This window comes from Antechinus flavipes, chromosome 4 (assembly GCF_016432865.1).
Source record: "Antechinus flavipes isolate AdamAnt ecotype Samford, QLD, Australia chromosome 4, AdamAnt_v2, whole genome shotgun sequence".
Classification (NCBI taxonomy): Eukaryota; Metazoa; Chordata; class Mammalia; order Dasyuromorphia; family Dasyuridae; genus Antechinus; species Antechinus flavipes.
Window position 1 is genome coordinate 218,277,501 of NC_067401.1, and position 17,187 is coordinate 218,294,687.

Consider the following 17,187-nt stretch of genomic DNA (forward strand, 5'->3'; position numbering starts at 1 on the left):
TTTGAATTTTCTGCAATTTGAAAATGATACTTGCAGATTTACTGAGTTAGTGCCTTAGTAATGAGCCTAAAATTTTTTGAATGTGAGCTTGTGGCCATTCTTAGAGGCAGGCAATTCAAGTGACTTTTCAGGCAATGGACGTCTGGTGTTTCCATTGCTGTAATTCGAGCAAAATGAATTGTGAGTGCTATGTACCCAAACCAGTATCTTAAGTGGTACCAGTGAAAATATAGTGAGTAATGTGAAGTACAAGTAATGTGAAGGTCCTATTTGAAGTATTGTGGGCCATGGTGAAAATGTACATAAAAGTTTTTGTGAAGGGAGGGCGAGGTGATGAAGGAATATGCTTTTTTATTGAAAAGCCATTTTTCTAGGATTGTTCTAGTCCTGCAGGAGGACTCAAAGGTGATGCATATTACAAATTAGTGAAGCCTCTTATTAAAAAAGGAAAAACTGAATTGAAGCTACAGATGTTACATTTGTCCTTGGGGATAAAAGACAATAGGGAATATGGATAAAGATACTATAACTACTACAAATGTTACTATTACTGCCCATCACCATTTATTTAAGGCTTTAAAGTTTGCAAAATATATTATTTTATTTTATTTGTCCATCAGGGAGATAGTACCCAAGGTAGGGTATTTTCCATGTCATATATGATGAGGGAGCATGACATAGTGGTTTGAAAGCTGGCCTCAGAGTTGGGAAGACTTGCTTCAATTTCTGCATCTGATAAATATTGATGAGTATGTCATTTAATTTCTTAGTTTGACACCAGAAGTATCACAGTCATGGCCCAGGTTCCAAGAAGCCTACAAAGCTCCTTTGTGTGGCTGGAACCAGATTGAAATATAATTGGAAAATATTTAACAGAATAAAAATATAATATACATGGATTTGTGGTTTTCTAAGCCCTCAGGGATCTGTTTCTATTTGAATTTGACATTACTGCTCTAGGCAAGAATTGCAAAGGAGATGACAACTTTCCTCATCTGGGAGTTCCCTGAAACAATCAAATCACATTCTTATCCATGTATTGTGAATCGGGTGCAGTTCTTATTGAGAATGACCTGTGTGAGTTATTTTAATAGAAAATATACATTTATATTGCATATTCTCCAGTTCTCATAAGAGAGGACATTTAACTAAGTGCAGCCATTCAAATGAGGCAGGAGGAAACAAATAATGACTAAACACACCTACTATGTGCTAGACACTATACTGTTTTTAAAATATTATCTCACTTGATGCTTAAAACAATCCTGTGTGGTAAGTGCTATTCTTATGCCAAATTTATAGTTGAGAAAACCAAGACAGAGTCACATTTGAACTTCCTGACTCCGGCACAAGTAATCCATCCACTGTGCTTCCTAGCTGCTGTGTACTTCACTCTTGAAAGAAGTTAGATAGGATTCAAAGAGATTAGACTATGGGCAAGAAAAAAAATTTTAATTAAAAATTGAAATAGATTTCTCAGACAGGTTACTGAATGTTGCTGTTACCAGATACCACTCAAAGATTATTAATTACAAGACAAAATGGTAACAATCTTAGCTGATAAAATACTTTTTTTTTTACTCTTTATTTCCAAAGATGATCATTTAAAATTAAAGAGCAGGACTTTCTAAGTCATATTTTTAGCTCAATCACTACTTCACTGTTCAGCCCTACACAAGTAATTTAATACTTCACCAAAAATGTGATCATTTTTTAATTGAGTTTATTTTCCTCATGGAACTTTAATGATATTTAAAAACAAGGAATAAAAATTGTTTATATGATAATGGGTTCTATAGTAATATGTGGCAAATGAACATATGGTATTGTTCTTAATGATTCTATTTCCTTCCTCAGAAAACTACTTTTCCCCGAAGCCAGACATTGGGATATAGGAATGGCTATCCCTGCTCTGTACTTCCAGTGGGGGCCAGCAAAGAATGTCTCCATGTAAACCAGCTGTTCCAAGAATTGAACAAAAAGAAACCTACACCAACTTATGAAGAAAAGAAGCAGGTTCCTCCACCTTCTGAATTTGTTCCTGCACATGTGGCTTTTGACAAAAAGGTATGGGATTTGTGGTGTTTGAAGAATTCAAGAGATATGCTTTCTGGGTAATTAATCACATTATTAATAATGCCAGCATTTTATTAATAAAAGGACTGTGATATTCTTGAATGCCAAAGACTAATAATAATAGTTTACCCAACATAGTTTATTGTTGGAAGATTGTAGCCTTCAGCTCTCATAGAATAACGAGAGAATGAATACACATTGAGAAGTAGACTGATTCTAATGAGAAAATATAACTTCGATTATATCATTTACTCCTTGGGCAACCTAATCAAAGAATTTATATCCCCCATGCCTTTGCCATGTAGTAGGTATACTTTTTTGTGTCTATTGACATTTTCATCTCATTAATGCTTTTCTCATTGTACAAACCTATTTTTCTCCCCACCCAATCCTGCTGTTTCCTCAATTGCTTTACTGTCTGGATAATACCTTTGTATTTATCATAGGTTTTTGTTTTTCCCCCCTTTTGAGTATTTTTAAATTAATTTTAGTTGATTTTGTTGTTGTTGTTTATCACATGAATTAGTGGCATTCATTTTGACTCTATACTTGGACCTTTTTATTTATTTATCTTTTATTTATCTTTATTTATCTTTTGTTTTTCAAATGTCTTCTTGGAGAACCGTATTTCATCTGTCATGAATTGACTAAATACCATCCATTCACTTCATCAAATCTGTCTTTGCTTTACATGATTGTTGAGATCATTATTTCTTTCTAATCTGGGCCTTTGGCCCATCCCACCAAGTTTTTGGCCTCCTGGTCAGCAGTTTATGTTCCATGGAATCTAGTTTGTAAGTTGATGATCCATATCCTGGCTAAATGAACTACCTAATTAGTCTCTCAGTAATAGACTGCTTTTAGAACATTTTCTATCTCTGGGGTTTTAAATTTACAAAGATATTATATCTTGTTTAGCTTTCAACTCTTCAAGGGACAATAGATAATTCATGTAGCATATTTGCTTTTTTATGTTTTAAATTTCATTTATTTTGTGCATCTTGATTTAATAATTGTCAGGAATTTGAATTCCAGTGTCATTACTTATAAGCCTTCAGATAGGAAAGGCTGGTAAGCATATTGGCTTTTTGACATTTTGAAGAAGGGACCCCAAAATTCTAAAACTCCTTGAAGGAGAAAATCTCCTTCAACTCTGCCTCAGTGAGAGACTGCCCCAGGGAAATTTTGGTTTATCTAGGTAGGGTTGGTTCATCCTGAGCTAAAAGAATTCCAACTCTATTGAATTAAAGAGACTCATAAATTCTATTCAAATTCCAGCCCAAGCAGAAACCCAGCTTGTAGATAAAAAGAGCCAACTTGGAACAACTCCTTGCTGAGGTTCTAACATGCCATCCCATGTCATGCTGTGCTATGCCATGCTATGCCAAGGAAACCTCTGCCCACCGGAATTATATTCTCTTCCAGTGTTCCCCTTTCTTTATCCTCACTTATTTCCTTAATGAGACTTATGCCCCTCTGTTGGGATCCCTCTACTAGAAACTTTACTTCTCTGTTAGACTTTGCCTCTAAGGAACTCAGCCTTTCTATTCTTGAATGGTAAAGGCTGACTTCCCACTACCTATAATAAACCTCTTTTATGAGTCTAGCCTTTTTGGGTTTGTAGTTTCCTTTACAGAGAATCTCTGCCCCACCAGAAGGGAGTCCCCAAAACTCCCTACCCTTGGCCGAATGCCAAGGGGTTGCAGGATAGCCAAACCTCTCCATTTGGTTCCCTGAATCCCGAACCTGCTACTAGACCATATCATTTAACTCCCTATCAGAAATCCTAATCTCATTTTGGTTCCCTAAATCTAGACCTTATTTGGTTCCCTGACAAAAGGGAACCCCAAAACCTAAACCTCATCAATTTGGCTTGGGAACCTGGAAAAAAAATTTTATAAACAAAAATTTATTTGACTGTATTTGCATTGTTCTCACTTAAGTCTAATTAGAATCAGTGTGAATTGGCTGAGTTTTGGAAATTGTTTCATAGCTGCTTAAACAGCTAGAAAAGTAACTACCAGATTCAGACGCCTTTTTTTTTTTTTTTTTTTTTTTGCTAGGAAGTGAAATAATTTTCTGTCACTGCCTCATATTCCTAAACTTAGTCCGCAAATGTGAAAGTTGAGCAAAATAAAAATGGAATCTTTTAAGTTTGTGTTATGTGATGGGGAAAATATCAGACTTCATAAACAAAAGGATATCTGAAAGTTCTACATCAAAAGTAAAAGGCATCTGCTCCCAGATTATTATAATTCTATAATGCCATCTTGCATGCCAACTAAATGTCACATTAAAAAAAAAAATCAAATAGAGGATTCTCATTTCCCCATTTACTTCCTGAAGAGACCTCAGTTCAAGGTTTTGTATTTCTCTCTGAAAATGAATGACAGTGTTAAGCAATTGATAAAGAACAAAGGACTTCTTTCATAAAATTGTTGTGACTGTAAACAATTTGTGATAGAAACTTGAACTCTCTTTTTTGTGGGGAAATAGAAAAGGAAGTGATTTATTTTTCCTGGAAAATCTGATTACTAAATATGTAATTAACCTAATCTGTTTGCTACCTGCTAGCTTACACATTGGCCATGATCATAGCTTGTCACCTGAGTGATCCAGTAGAAATATGTACTATTAGAGACACATATATATTACACATCAGAGTATTGCTAATATACCGTGTCAGAGAAGCTGATAAAAAGCAGTGAGGTATGTAAACAGAGAAAAAAATATTAGGTAAATTTAGGCCACTTATAGCAGCAAATGTAATGAATGCTATTTGTGTGAGTTTGAGGAGGCTTAAAATAAGGAGTCTTAATTTGTTTTTCTACCCAATTCTTCTACACTCAGAAGGTATTGCAATGAAGGATGGAGTTTAGCTGAGGACTTCTTGAACCTCTGCCCTTCCAAGAGAAAGGGGCAGAACCAATCCTCCCAGACCACATTTGTGGTGGTCCTAAACTTGGGGCCTGGTTTTGGACTGGAGCCTTCCATTTGGCTTTTCCCCTTCTTTCTCTAGCATGGAAGTGGAGATTGCTCAGGAGGTACCTGCTTTGACTCCAATGACTCCCTTACACATCCAGCAAAAGAAAGTCAATGATTAAAGTTTATATTCTGTCTCTTAAGTAGTTTGTGCAAATGTACAAATTGTTATTTAAAAAAAATTCATAAGCCATAGCTTTCCTAAGCCTCTCCTAACCAATTAAAGCTTTTGGCTGATTATCCCTCTGCTAAATTAATCAAGAAAAGCTAGCAGTTAAAGGGACATCAGCAAGAAAATGTATTATATCATTTGTGATCATTTCAGGTGCTGTCTTTGTTAAAGACAGTTACCTCTCAATTATCCCCCTCAGTCATGTTTGTCTGTTATCTCTTGGCTCATTAGGTCCCAAGGTGAACTGTAAACCATTCTGCTGGTAGGTCCTTTTAAAATTCCTGTTTATTCTCATAGCCCAGTTCCAATTTTTCAAGCTGACATAACTTGCCAAGTCAAATTAATCAATCAGCATTTATTAAGAAGTGCCTACTATGTGCCAGGCACTATGCTAATCACTGGGGATACAAAAAGAGGCAAAAGATGGTTCCTACAGTCAAGGAACTCACAATCTAATGGGGGAGACAATATGAAAACAAATATATATGAAGCAACCTATGTAAGATAAATAATGAAATAAATGAAAAGCCTGGGTTTCTGGGTAATTAATAATCAATTTGTTAATTAGGCTAGCAAATGAAAAGTGAGGTTTCTGTTCTTCCCTCCTAACCAAAGATTGTTCAGTGTTTAAATACCTTTGGAAAAGGATGTGTCCCTGACTGAAAATCAACTCTGATTAATAATTAATGAGAAAATGAATATTATAAAGACAGGGTAGACTTTTTCTGATTTTGATCATGTGATCAATGACTTCCAGATCATTCTGCCTTTAGCAATCTATATAAAATCTATACAAAACAATCTGTTCTCCACCCATTCTTACTGAAGTTGAACAATGATAGGGTTATGGTAAGAATTCTACCCAGATAAGATAGTTTAGCTACAGTAAATCTTTGGGTTAGCTTAGAACTGTCCTTGAGAGACTGCACTTTGAATGAGCAAACAAAAAAGAGAATCTTTGGGTCCCATATCTAACAAGAAAATAATAATTTTTCTCAATAGGAAAATATTAATCTTTGGATCCCATATTCAGAATTGGGTTATAAATGTAATAAGAAAATAATAATTTTTCTCAATAGGAAATAATAATCTTTGGGTCCCAAATACAAAATTAGGTTATTAATAAAAGAAAATAGTAATTTTTCTCAATAGGAAATAATAGTATTTAACAAAGGAAAAGCAGTCGAATTAAGAAGAGCTAGGGAAGCCTTCCCAGAGGCCATACCTGTTGTAGATTCTTATTGATTCCTGTGTTGGAAAGGGAATCATGTCTCTTTTAAACACTGAACTATATTTCCATAGGAGGCCATTGTTAAACCTACATTTGGTGGAGAGTACATTCCAAATGACTGATTATATCCAGTGTCTACACTAGAGAGAGAGGAGAGAGAGAGGAGAAAATCCATGTACGAGACTTACATGACCAAAAGAAACTTATTGGAGACTATTCTTTACAGCCAGCTAGAGATGAAAAGGGTGATGATGTTATCCCTCAAATATGTGTCGTGGATGTACAAATGTGTATATGGGGGAAATGGTGAGATAGCTCTCCCCAAAATGACTTCCCAGCTTTCCCTTTTTGTTTAGGAAAAATCCAGTCTCTTGTGTGTTAAAGATATTTTTTACTTTTGAGAGATTCAAGGATGGTATTTGGCAAGAAGTAAAGTGTTGTCTCTTACCTCTGCTTCTAGATCTACAATTTGGGATCTTGGAGTAAAGCAATTCATTGAGGAGCTTGAGAATATGTCCAGGATATATTGTACAACTTAACTCAAGACTGACCAATAAGGGAGAGAGGGAATATTTTAGAATAATAATTATAATAATAGCTAGTATTTATGTAGGTATATCTAGCTAGCATTATGTAATGTTTGCAAAATGCTTTATAGATATTATCTCATTTGATTTTTTTGTGACAACCCTGGATGCTATTATTATTTATATTATTATATATAGATGAGGAAACAAACTGAGAGATTAAGTGACTTTTTCTTGAGTATCTGACTCAGAATTTAAATTAAGGTCTTCCTGATTCCTAAATTGAGGGTTCCATGTACTATTGATGAGTTGTGAGAATGATGTATAAGAATGTAACAAAGCCTGAGAGACCATAAGGCGCTACCTGATATTGGGAGTACCACAAATAATGATGGTCAATCTTTTAGTCAGGAAGCTGTAGAACTCAATGATGAGAACTACTCCACCACTACCATTCTTCAGTTGTATCTCTAAACCATAATATTAGCATATCAACATAATTTTTGTTTCTTTTTCCCATAAAGTTATCTTCTTGATTCTGACTTTGCTAAAAACTCCTTTGGAGCTTTGACCCACTTCAATGTCACAATTATCTCCCTGATTTGGAGACTCTGCTAAACTCCTAAGGAACACTGGTAAGCAGTGTAATAAATCTTTGAACATTAACTTGGAGATGGAGCATGTGAATTTTTTCACCAAACCCATGATACTGAACAAGGGCAACCCTTATCTTGTTCAGGTGTTTTCCTCCTCAACATTATGCTACTTATATTCATCTTATATGCCATTCCAGGTTCTGTAGATTACTTAATTTCAGATAGATATTTATATGTAAAATTATAATTGGGGAAGTGAGATCTTAATTAGGGAAAAGCAAAACAGGATAGTAGACAATTTAAAATTGTCTGGCCCATGCCAGTAAGGTGACTTTGGATTGCCTTCAGATGAAAATATAAATATTTGGTAAAACTGTTTTTGTCTTTTTTCCCTTCAGGAATCTACGTGAGAATTCTAACTCATATTCTATGAGAAAGTGAAAATTGTGGAAAGGGAGGGATAAAAGTCTAATTTACAAAGGCCCTAAAAAAGAGGAAAAACTCTTAATTATTAATATAGTTATCTATATAAATGTGTATGAGAGTGTATATTTTCCAGCAAGAGATATAAATTCATTTATATTCTTCAGAGTGAGGAAGGATAACACTGCAATTACAGAATTCTAAAAAGCAAACATAATCTTATATAAATAATAAAAATTACAACCCAGACATTATAAAGTGAATTACACTAGTGGTGGTGCTTAAACAGGTGAAATCTCTGCAAGTTTACTTGTTAGCAAATTCTTTTTGATTCAGAAAAGATGGGGAAATGGGGTATTGTAATTAATGGAAGCTTTTTTCCCCTCTCATTAATAGCTACTGAGTATAATATTTAGTTGACCAAAATTGAAAGAATTAATATGTAGTAACTAAAATTATACTGAAACGAAACCATTATTACAACATCTTTCATATACTTCCCCTTCGCGCCCCTCCCTCTTCCCACCCCTTCCCTTCTCCCCCCCCCCCCCTCCCCAGTACATAACCATAATCTCCTTTCAGATTCTCATCTCTTCTTGCTTGGACTATTGCCATAGAATCTAATTGATCTTCCTGCCTCAAGTTTGTCTCCATTTTGTGAGAAATAACGAAAAGTTGGGTTTCCACAGAGTGTGTTGCAAGCTTCACGGTAGTGGAGGATAGTGGTACCACTGACCAACAGGTTTTCATAATGTGAGAGGTTAAGGAAAATTAAGATTCCACAGAACAATTAAATGATCAATACAAGCCTTGAGCAAAGAAGGTATGGGAGAGGAGGGGGTTAGGAAGAGTCTTTGGTTTTAAGAAAACCACAAGCTTAAGATAATAGCTGATACAGCTCAAACTGTTGGGTATAATGTCCTGATTTGACCAAATCACTACTGCCTTATTAACAGCTAATTAAATATTAAACAACACATCTAATAGGAGGAGTTTTCCACCATTTTTGAACATGGGATCTATGACCAGGGAGGGAGGACATATTTACACATATTTAGGAGGAAACATATATATGGTTGATTCAGAAAGATTTTAACCTGGAAGGGAATGGACCAATCGGTTCTCTGAAGGAAGGGGCTGCACTGAGCCAAAAAGTGTAAAGCTTCTCTAGCGTCTGTTCTTGGGGCTCCCTCTTCCCAAGAGGAGCAGAGCCCCTTTTGTGGCCAGAAACATTTAAGACGATTCCTTAAGATTCTTCTTTAACAAATTTTCCTCAGTATCTAATTTTCAGTATCAAGAATGTGTTTCTAACAATTTCATCCTCTACATAGCTGTTAAAATGATATTCCTGAAACAGGTCATTCCCCACACTCAGAAAACTCTAGCCCCTGCATATTCTAGGATCAAATTCCTTTGTTGAGCATTCAAAGCTCTTCACAACCTAGCCTCAGTCTATCATTATATTTGACTGCTTTTCACCTGTTCTACAATTCATTCAATTTGATGAGATTCTGAGTGACTGGGTGCAGTTGACAAGAGAAAGAATAAAATATTGATGGGATTCCCTGGAGGCAGGCAAGGAAGGGCACTGATAGAAATCATTCTAACCCTATAATATAATCCTACCTTCTGTGGAAGCCATCCAGTCAGGAATTCAAGTTATGTCAAATCCCTATAAATCTGCCCATGGCTCCCGCCATCTTTGTTAAATCCCTCTTGGAGTTATGGGCTACCGTAGCATACTGCCACATAGTATGGCTCCTTACACCTTATCATGCCTTATGGTGTCTCCACTCAACCCCTTTTCTTTGTTTCTGGTGTCTTTCTCCTTTTTATAGCTAACTCTTTTAGGCTAAATCTCTTACTATTTATTCTGCCAGTTAAGGGCATACTCCAACCTTATGAGGTATTTCCTTTCTCCTGGTGAATTGGTAGGTCCACTAGGGAACTTGTCTTTTAACAGCCCCTTTCCTTGCTAACTATATTCTTTCCCAACTCTATTTCATATATATCACTCCTAGTGTCTATATACTGCTTCATTTTGTCTGTAACCTCTTCTCCTAAATAAGTCTACTTTTTACTAAAGGGAATGGCCGTTGTGAATTCTTCACATGATCAAACCCTAACATTTGGTGCCTGAATACCAATCTCATAATTTGGTGCTGAACCTCAAACACATCATTTGGCCATAACTCACATCAAAACTAGTTTTCTTACTGTTTCCTATCAACTCTGCCTTTGCAGAAGTTGGTTTTTTCCCTCATCTCTACTTCTTAGACTTCAATCCCTAGTTTCTTTTAAAGCTCAATTAAAATATTACCTCCTAAAATAGCCCTACCTCCCAAATTACACTATAATTAGTATATAATTTATAATTATAAATATAATTAAGTATATTTATTATATTATATTTTATTATTATATTATAATTACATTATATCAATATAGGTTAATATATTATGTTATTGCCCCTGGTAGAAGGTAAGTTCCCCAAAGATACCATTTCATTTTGGTCTCTCTGCCTGGCACATAGTAAAGTATTTAATAAATCTTTGTTGATTGAGTAGATTCGGGAATATGTAGTATTCAAGGGAAATAGCTATGTTTTAATAATGGAATAGTATAGGAAGAGATTGAAATGAATCTATGCTGATTCTGTGATATCCTTGAAGTTGCATTTTTTTAAATGTCCTTTTTATTTGTAAAAGAATGCAGAAAAAATTTCTCAAAAATGTGTCTGCAGCTGATAATATGGAAAAGACCCATATAATAAAGTCATTGTCATCATTCTTCATTTCTAGATACATTTCTTGCTTCAGGGAAGAAACTTAAATGGAAAGTTCACCATGCCCTCAAATTTAACAAGTTCAACATTAACTGATCTTTCCATATTAAAATATTTATAATTTATAAGAAGAAATTATAACTCTTATAAATTATAACTCTAAAGTGGATTGTTATATTCATTTAAAATAACAGCATTTTTACACAATTATTTAGGGTAGAGAAAAGGTTTTCAACTGATAGGGGAATTTAGGGAATACAGATGCCCAAAAGGAATTATCAGAAAGGGAAGTCAATATACTTTAACATAAAATAACTCTCAAGCATAAACATAATTAAACCTCAAATTATAATCTTTTTCCCCCCAGCCCAGACAACTATAAGTAATATTATTCCATATTTGACAATTGGTACAATTTACATTGTTAATTAAAATTTTCTTTTTTATATGTAATATAAAAGTGTGTAATTCTTTTTTTTTTTTTAATCTGGAGGTGTAAAGAGACCTAATCCAAATGCATAACCTCCAGAGGCATAGTGCCAGACTGCTTGTTTACTGAGTCTTTTAACTTTTCCTTGAAAGTTTATCTTTAATTCATAGAATCACAGACCTAGAGTTGGAAGGACCTCAGAGGTCATGTATGTTCAACCTACTTATTTTACAGGTAAACAAAATTGACACCTAGGCAGGTTTAAGTCATACTCCAACGTCACCCAGGGAGGAAATATCAGGGGCAAGTCGACTTTTTCTTAGGAGCATGTTGCCTTTAATTATACAAACATTACGTGCCTACTTTGTACAAGGCACCTCCCTAGAGTATTGAGAATATGAATTATAAAGAAACAGTCCATGTCCTCAAAGAATTTACTTTCTGGAATTAGAAGACAACATGTACATTTAAAGTGACTTGAGGAAGAAAGGTGCACACTACACACCTCTTAGATTGGCTAAAATGACAGGAAAAGGTAATGATGAATATTGGAGGGGGTGTGGGGAAACTGGGATACAGATACATTGTTGATGGAATTGTGAATGGATCCAGTCATTCTGGAGAGCGGTTTGGAACTGTACCCAAAGGATTATCAAACTGTGTATACCCTTTGATCCAGTAGTGTTACTACTGGGCTTATATCCCAAAGAGATCTTAAAGAAGAGAAAGGGACCCAGATGTGCCAAAATGTTTGTAATGGCAAAAAAATTGGAAACTGAGTGGATGCCCATCAATTGGAGAATGGCTAATAAATTATGGTATATGAATGCTATGGAATACTATAGTTCTGTAAGAAATGACCAGCAGCATGATTTCAGAGAGGCCTGGAGACTCTTACATGAACTGATACTAAGTGAAATGAGCAGAACTAGGAGATCATTATACATGGCAATATCAATATTATATAATGATCAATTCTGATGGACATAGCTCTCTTCAGCAATGAGATGATTGAGGCCAGTTCCAATGGTCTTGTAATGAAGAAAGCCATCTGCACTCAGAGGTCAGTGGAACTGAATGTGGACCATAACATAAGATTTTCACTTTTTTTGTTTTTTGCTTGCATTTTGTTTTCTTTCTCATTTTTTTCTTTTTGATCTGATTTTTCTTGTGCAGCAAGATATTTGTGGAAATATGCATAGAGGAATTGCACATGTTTAACATGTATTGGCTCACTTGCTGACTGGGGAAGAGGGTAGAGGAAGGGAGGGAAAAAATTAGAACACAGGGTTTTTTGTAAAAGTGAATGTTGAAAATTATCCATGTATATATTTTGAAAATAAAAAAAAACTATCATTAAAAAAAAGAAAGAAAGAAAAATTAAAAACAAAAACAAAAACAAAGAATCCACTAACAACTTCAGGGGCTAAGAAAAGGCTTCCTTAAGGAAATGACATTTTAATTGAGCCTTTCTAAGCCTGAAATCTGAAGAGCTGACAATAAGAAGCAAGTGAATTTCAGGTTATATTGGTGGACAGGAATTGGTCCGTATTACTACTACACAGGATCTGAGACGGGATCAGCTAGTGGGCCATGTTGGCTGGATTGTAGAAAGTAGGAAAGGTGGTACTATAATTGGGCGAGTTGAGCAAATTGCTGGAAATCATTAAATGCCAGGTTGAGTCAGTTTTGTTTTATCCAAAAAAGCAAGAGGAAGGCACTGGAATTTTTTTTAACTAGGGGAGCAACAAGATTATGAAATTTATGAAGCTATATTGGTTATGAAGATTGTTATGAAAATGATTTTGTCAGCTGTATGGAAGATGGATTGGAACAAGAAGAATCGTAAAAACAAGGAGACCAATTAGAGTGTTGTGTAGATCATTTGAGAAGTGATGAGGGCCTAATTGAGGAATGGCCTTGTTTTTAGAAAGATAAGGGAGAGTTGTAATTAAGAATCATCAATAATTGGATTGGATTAACTGTATATGAGAATTGAGGGAAAGGCAAGAATCAAAAATAAGGTACAGGTTTTCAGTTAGGGAGTGAGTAGATGAATTGTGGTCTCCTCAACAGAAAGTGATATTTAGATGAAGGATAAGTTTAGAGGAAGAAAAAATGAGGAAGCTAGGTGGTACAGTAAGTAGAACACTGGAACTGGAGTCACAAAGTTCTAAGTTCAAATCCAGTTTCAGACATTTGACTTCTTTTTGACCTTGGATAAGTCACTTAATGTTTGCCTTAGTCTCCTTATCTGTAAAATGGGGATGGCAATAATATCTATCCTCCAAGGTTTTTGTGATGCTCAAATGAAATAATAAATGTGTGATAAATGTGAAGTGCTTTGCAAACCTTAATGCGGTATATAAACGCTACCTGTTATTATTGTTATTATATTTAAGTTTATTATTTATATTATTTTTTTAATTGCAGGCACATTATTTTTTCTGGTTATTAAGACATATTAATAATAATGACTGCAATTCAAGAAAGAATGGTGATCAGATCTGTAGATTTGGGATTTGGAGTAAGGATGATCACTCCAGTAGAGTCAGTGAAGTCACTAAAAGAGGGAACAGATAAAGAGAAGAAATAAGGACCCAAAACATGGGTAGTTTCTAAATATGTGAAATAAGAAAGTCTGAGGCAATGCAGGAAAACTGGGACACTGATGCATTGTTGGTGGAATTGTGAAGGAATCCAACCGTTCTGGAGAGCAATCTGGAATTATGCGCAAAAAGTTATCAAACTGTGCATACCCTTTGATCCAGTTGTGTTACTTCTGGGCTTATATCCCAAAGAAATATTAAAGAAGGGAAAGGGACCTGTATGTGCCAAAATGTCTGTGGCAGCCCTGTTTGTAGTGGCTAGAAACTGGAAAATGAATGGATGCCCATCAATTGGAGAATGGCTGAGTAAATTGTGGTATATGAATGTTATGGAATATTATTGTTCTGTAAGAAATGACCAGCAGGATGAAGACAGAGAGGACTGGCGAGACTTACATGAACTGATGCTGAGTGAAATGAGCAGAACCAGGAGATCATTATACACTTCGACAACGATATTGTATGAGGATGTATTCTGATGGAAGTGGATTTCTTTGACAAAGAGACCTAACTCAATTTCAATTGATAAATGATGGACAGAAGCAGCTACACCCAAAGAAAGAACACTGGGAAACGAATGTGAACTATCTGCATTTTTGTTTTTCTTCCCGGGTTATTTTTACCTTCTGAATCCAATTCTTCCTGTGCAACAAGAGAACTGTTCAGTTCTGCACACATATATTGTATCTAGGATATAGTGCAACATATCTAACATATATAGGACTGCTTGCCATCTAGGGGAGGGGATGGAGGGAGGGAGGGGAAAAATCGGAACAGAAGCGAGTGCAAGGGATAATGTTGTAAAAAAAAATTATCCTGGCATGGATTCTGTCAATATAAAGTTATTATAAAATTAAATTAAATTAAAAAAAAAAAAGAAAGAAAGAAAGCCTGAGGCTATCAAATGCTTAACAGGGCAGGGTGTTTCCCACTCATTCCAGGCCCTGCCCCCAAGGAGCTTCCATTCTAGAAGAAGAAAATAAGGATGGAAAAGTAGGGGCAAAAAACAAAAGATTCTTTTCATGTCTCAGACCATCTCCCCTGATTATGAAACCCAGTCCTTGTCCCTAAAGAGCTTATGTTCCTACATTCTTTTAGGGAAGATAGCCTCCACCCCAACCACTCTCTGATGTCTCTGATGGAGGGATTTTAACCCTCTAATTCAAGCCCCTTTTTTTCCAATTCACCCTTCACAACTGTGGAAATCAAATGTCCATCCATTTCTCACATAGTTTTTACAGTTTTCAAAGTTTTTGTTTTGTGTTTTTGTTGTCTACAATGCTGTAATTATTTATGTTGTCCTTTTGGTTCTTCTTATTTCATTCTTCATCAGTTTGTAAAGTTCTTCAAAGTTGTTCATTTTTTATATCATTGACGTTATAGTATAAATTGTTCTCTGGTTCTGATGACTTCACTCTGCATCAGTCCATAGAAGTCTTTCCACATCTTTTTGAAATAATTTGAAATAATTCACCTGCCACAACTTATTCAATGTTCAGATAATGAGCATCCCCTGATTTTCCAGTTTTTGTTTGTTTTTGCCAATCCAAAAAGAGTTAACACACACACACACACACACACACACACACACACACACACACACACACAAATAGGACTTTTCCCTCTCTTTGATCTCTTTGGCATGTAAGCCCGAACAGGACTGATTGGATGAAGTTTTCTCAGTTTATGAGACTAGTTTATAAGACCAGGCCTTAGTCACATGATCCTTATATCATCGGTTCACCTGTAGGGGATCTGTTTTCCCACAGCTTCTCCAGCATTTATCATTTTCAAAAGGCATTTTTGTCATTTTTGTCACTATAATGGGTGTGAGGTAGAATCATAGCATTGCTTTAATTTTCATTTCTCTAGTTATCCATTCATTTTCTTAGGCCTTTTTTTCAAGTGGGGAATAGCACTTATTCTTTTAAATCCAAAATTGAGGTTTGAGATTCAGTCAGACTTTTCCTGTACAGAGCTACTAAAATGATGGGATTAGCTCCAAATGATGGGGTATAAGTGATACTCCAAAGTATATTGGGGTTATGACCATGTCACAGATCATCTCAAAACAATTTGTAGACTTTCTCTATCAATGACAAAATTTTTTAATGCTGCTAACAGCCGGTTAAATCCATGAGGATTTTTAGCAAGGAAAAGGAGTTTTAGTAATTAACAAGGGGGAAGACAAGTTCCCTAGCAGAGATTCTATTAAGACATGGCCAGTAGGGGATTACTGGACCCTGAAAAGGAATTAGAGTCCTATTAGATATTAACCATTGTGACATTTAGCAAAAAGACTAACTTCAAAAAGGAGTTAGTAGGGGAAGAGGAATTATGCAAGCATCCCTAAAAGGGTTTTAGTATCCTAAAAAGAGTTAGCTATAATAAAGAAAAAAGAAGCTATGATGCAGCAGTATACATGGTGGGCTAGTCCTAAAAGGGGTTAGCAAGGAAGTTATGGTAAAGAAAGTCTTTTATAAGGAAAATGTTATCTCGGGGGATTTAATATAACTTGGTTTTCTGATTGGATACTGTAACCGTGAAGTTATAATGATTTTGTCAATGCAAAGAATTCAGCTAAGAGTTCTACCAGAGATGGGGTTGTAATAAATGTTCACTTGAGCAAAAGGCCTATGCAAAATTTTAAAAATTAAAAATTAAAAAGTCCATTTATAATGCTATCAGTGCTCCTCTCTGCTTACAACTCCGAGAGTAATTAGGCTTTCAAATTCTTTACAGAGATTTAGGTTCTCTAGGTCAATTCCTATCTAGCTACTCAAGACCTAATTGGTCTCAAATGAGAGCTTTATCAAATAAACTTGCTACAAAGATTTTTTTTTCCAGTTAACTGTTTCTCTTTTAATCTTAGCCTTATTAGCTTTGTGCAAAAAGTTTTAAATTTTATTTAATACAGATTATTTAATTTTCTGTGATTTTCTCTATTCCTTATTTGATTATGAACTTTTCTCCTATCCATTGATCTGAAAGGTAATTTTTCCCATAGTTCTCTAAGTTATTAACAGCGTGACTTCTTATGTAGCCAATAGTCAATAAATATTTATTAAACACTTAGTATGTGCTAACCATTATGCCAAATGCTGGGATACAATTAAAAAAAGAAAGACATTTTCTGCCTTCGAGGAGTTTACAATCTAAAAGGGGAAGACATCCTTTTTCCACAAAAAAGAAGCAGAAGAGGGAGAGGAAAATGATGTTGGAGAATTAAAACAGGCAAAAAAGCTGATAAAAAATGGAGTCAGCCAGAATATTTTGAGTCCTCTATACAAGAAAATTTTGGAAGGAGTTCATTATTCTGTTTTTCAGCCCTCTCATCAATGAAGTAGGCTAAGGGT

At 35.2% G+C, this 17,187-nt stretch overlaps 1 protein-coding gene across 1 annotated transcript in view; it reads left to right on the plus strand.

The window, feature by feature from the left end:
- EFHC1 (EF-hand domain containing 1) overlaps positions 1 to 17,187 on the plus strand; it is a 101,392-nt gene that overhangs the window by 3,278 nt on the left and 80,927 nt on the right. Inside the window, exon 2 of the mRNA XM_051997150.1 lies at positions 1,858 to 2,067. Within this exon, the coding sequence (XP_051853110.1) occupies positions 1,858 to 2,067 (210 nt within the window). The remainder of the gene's footprint in view (positions 1 to 1,857; positions 2,068 to 17,187) is intronic.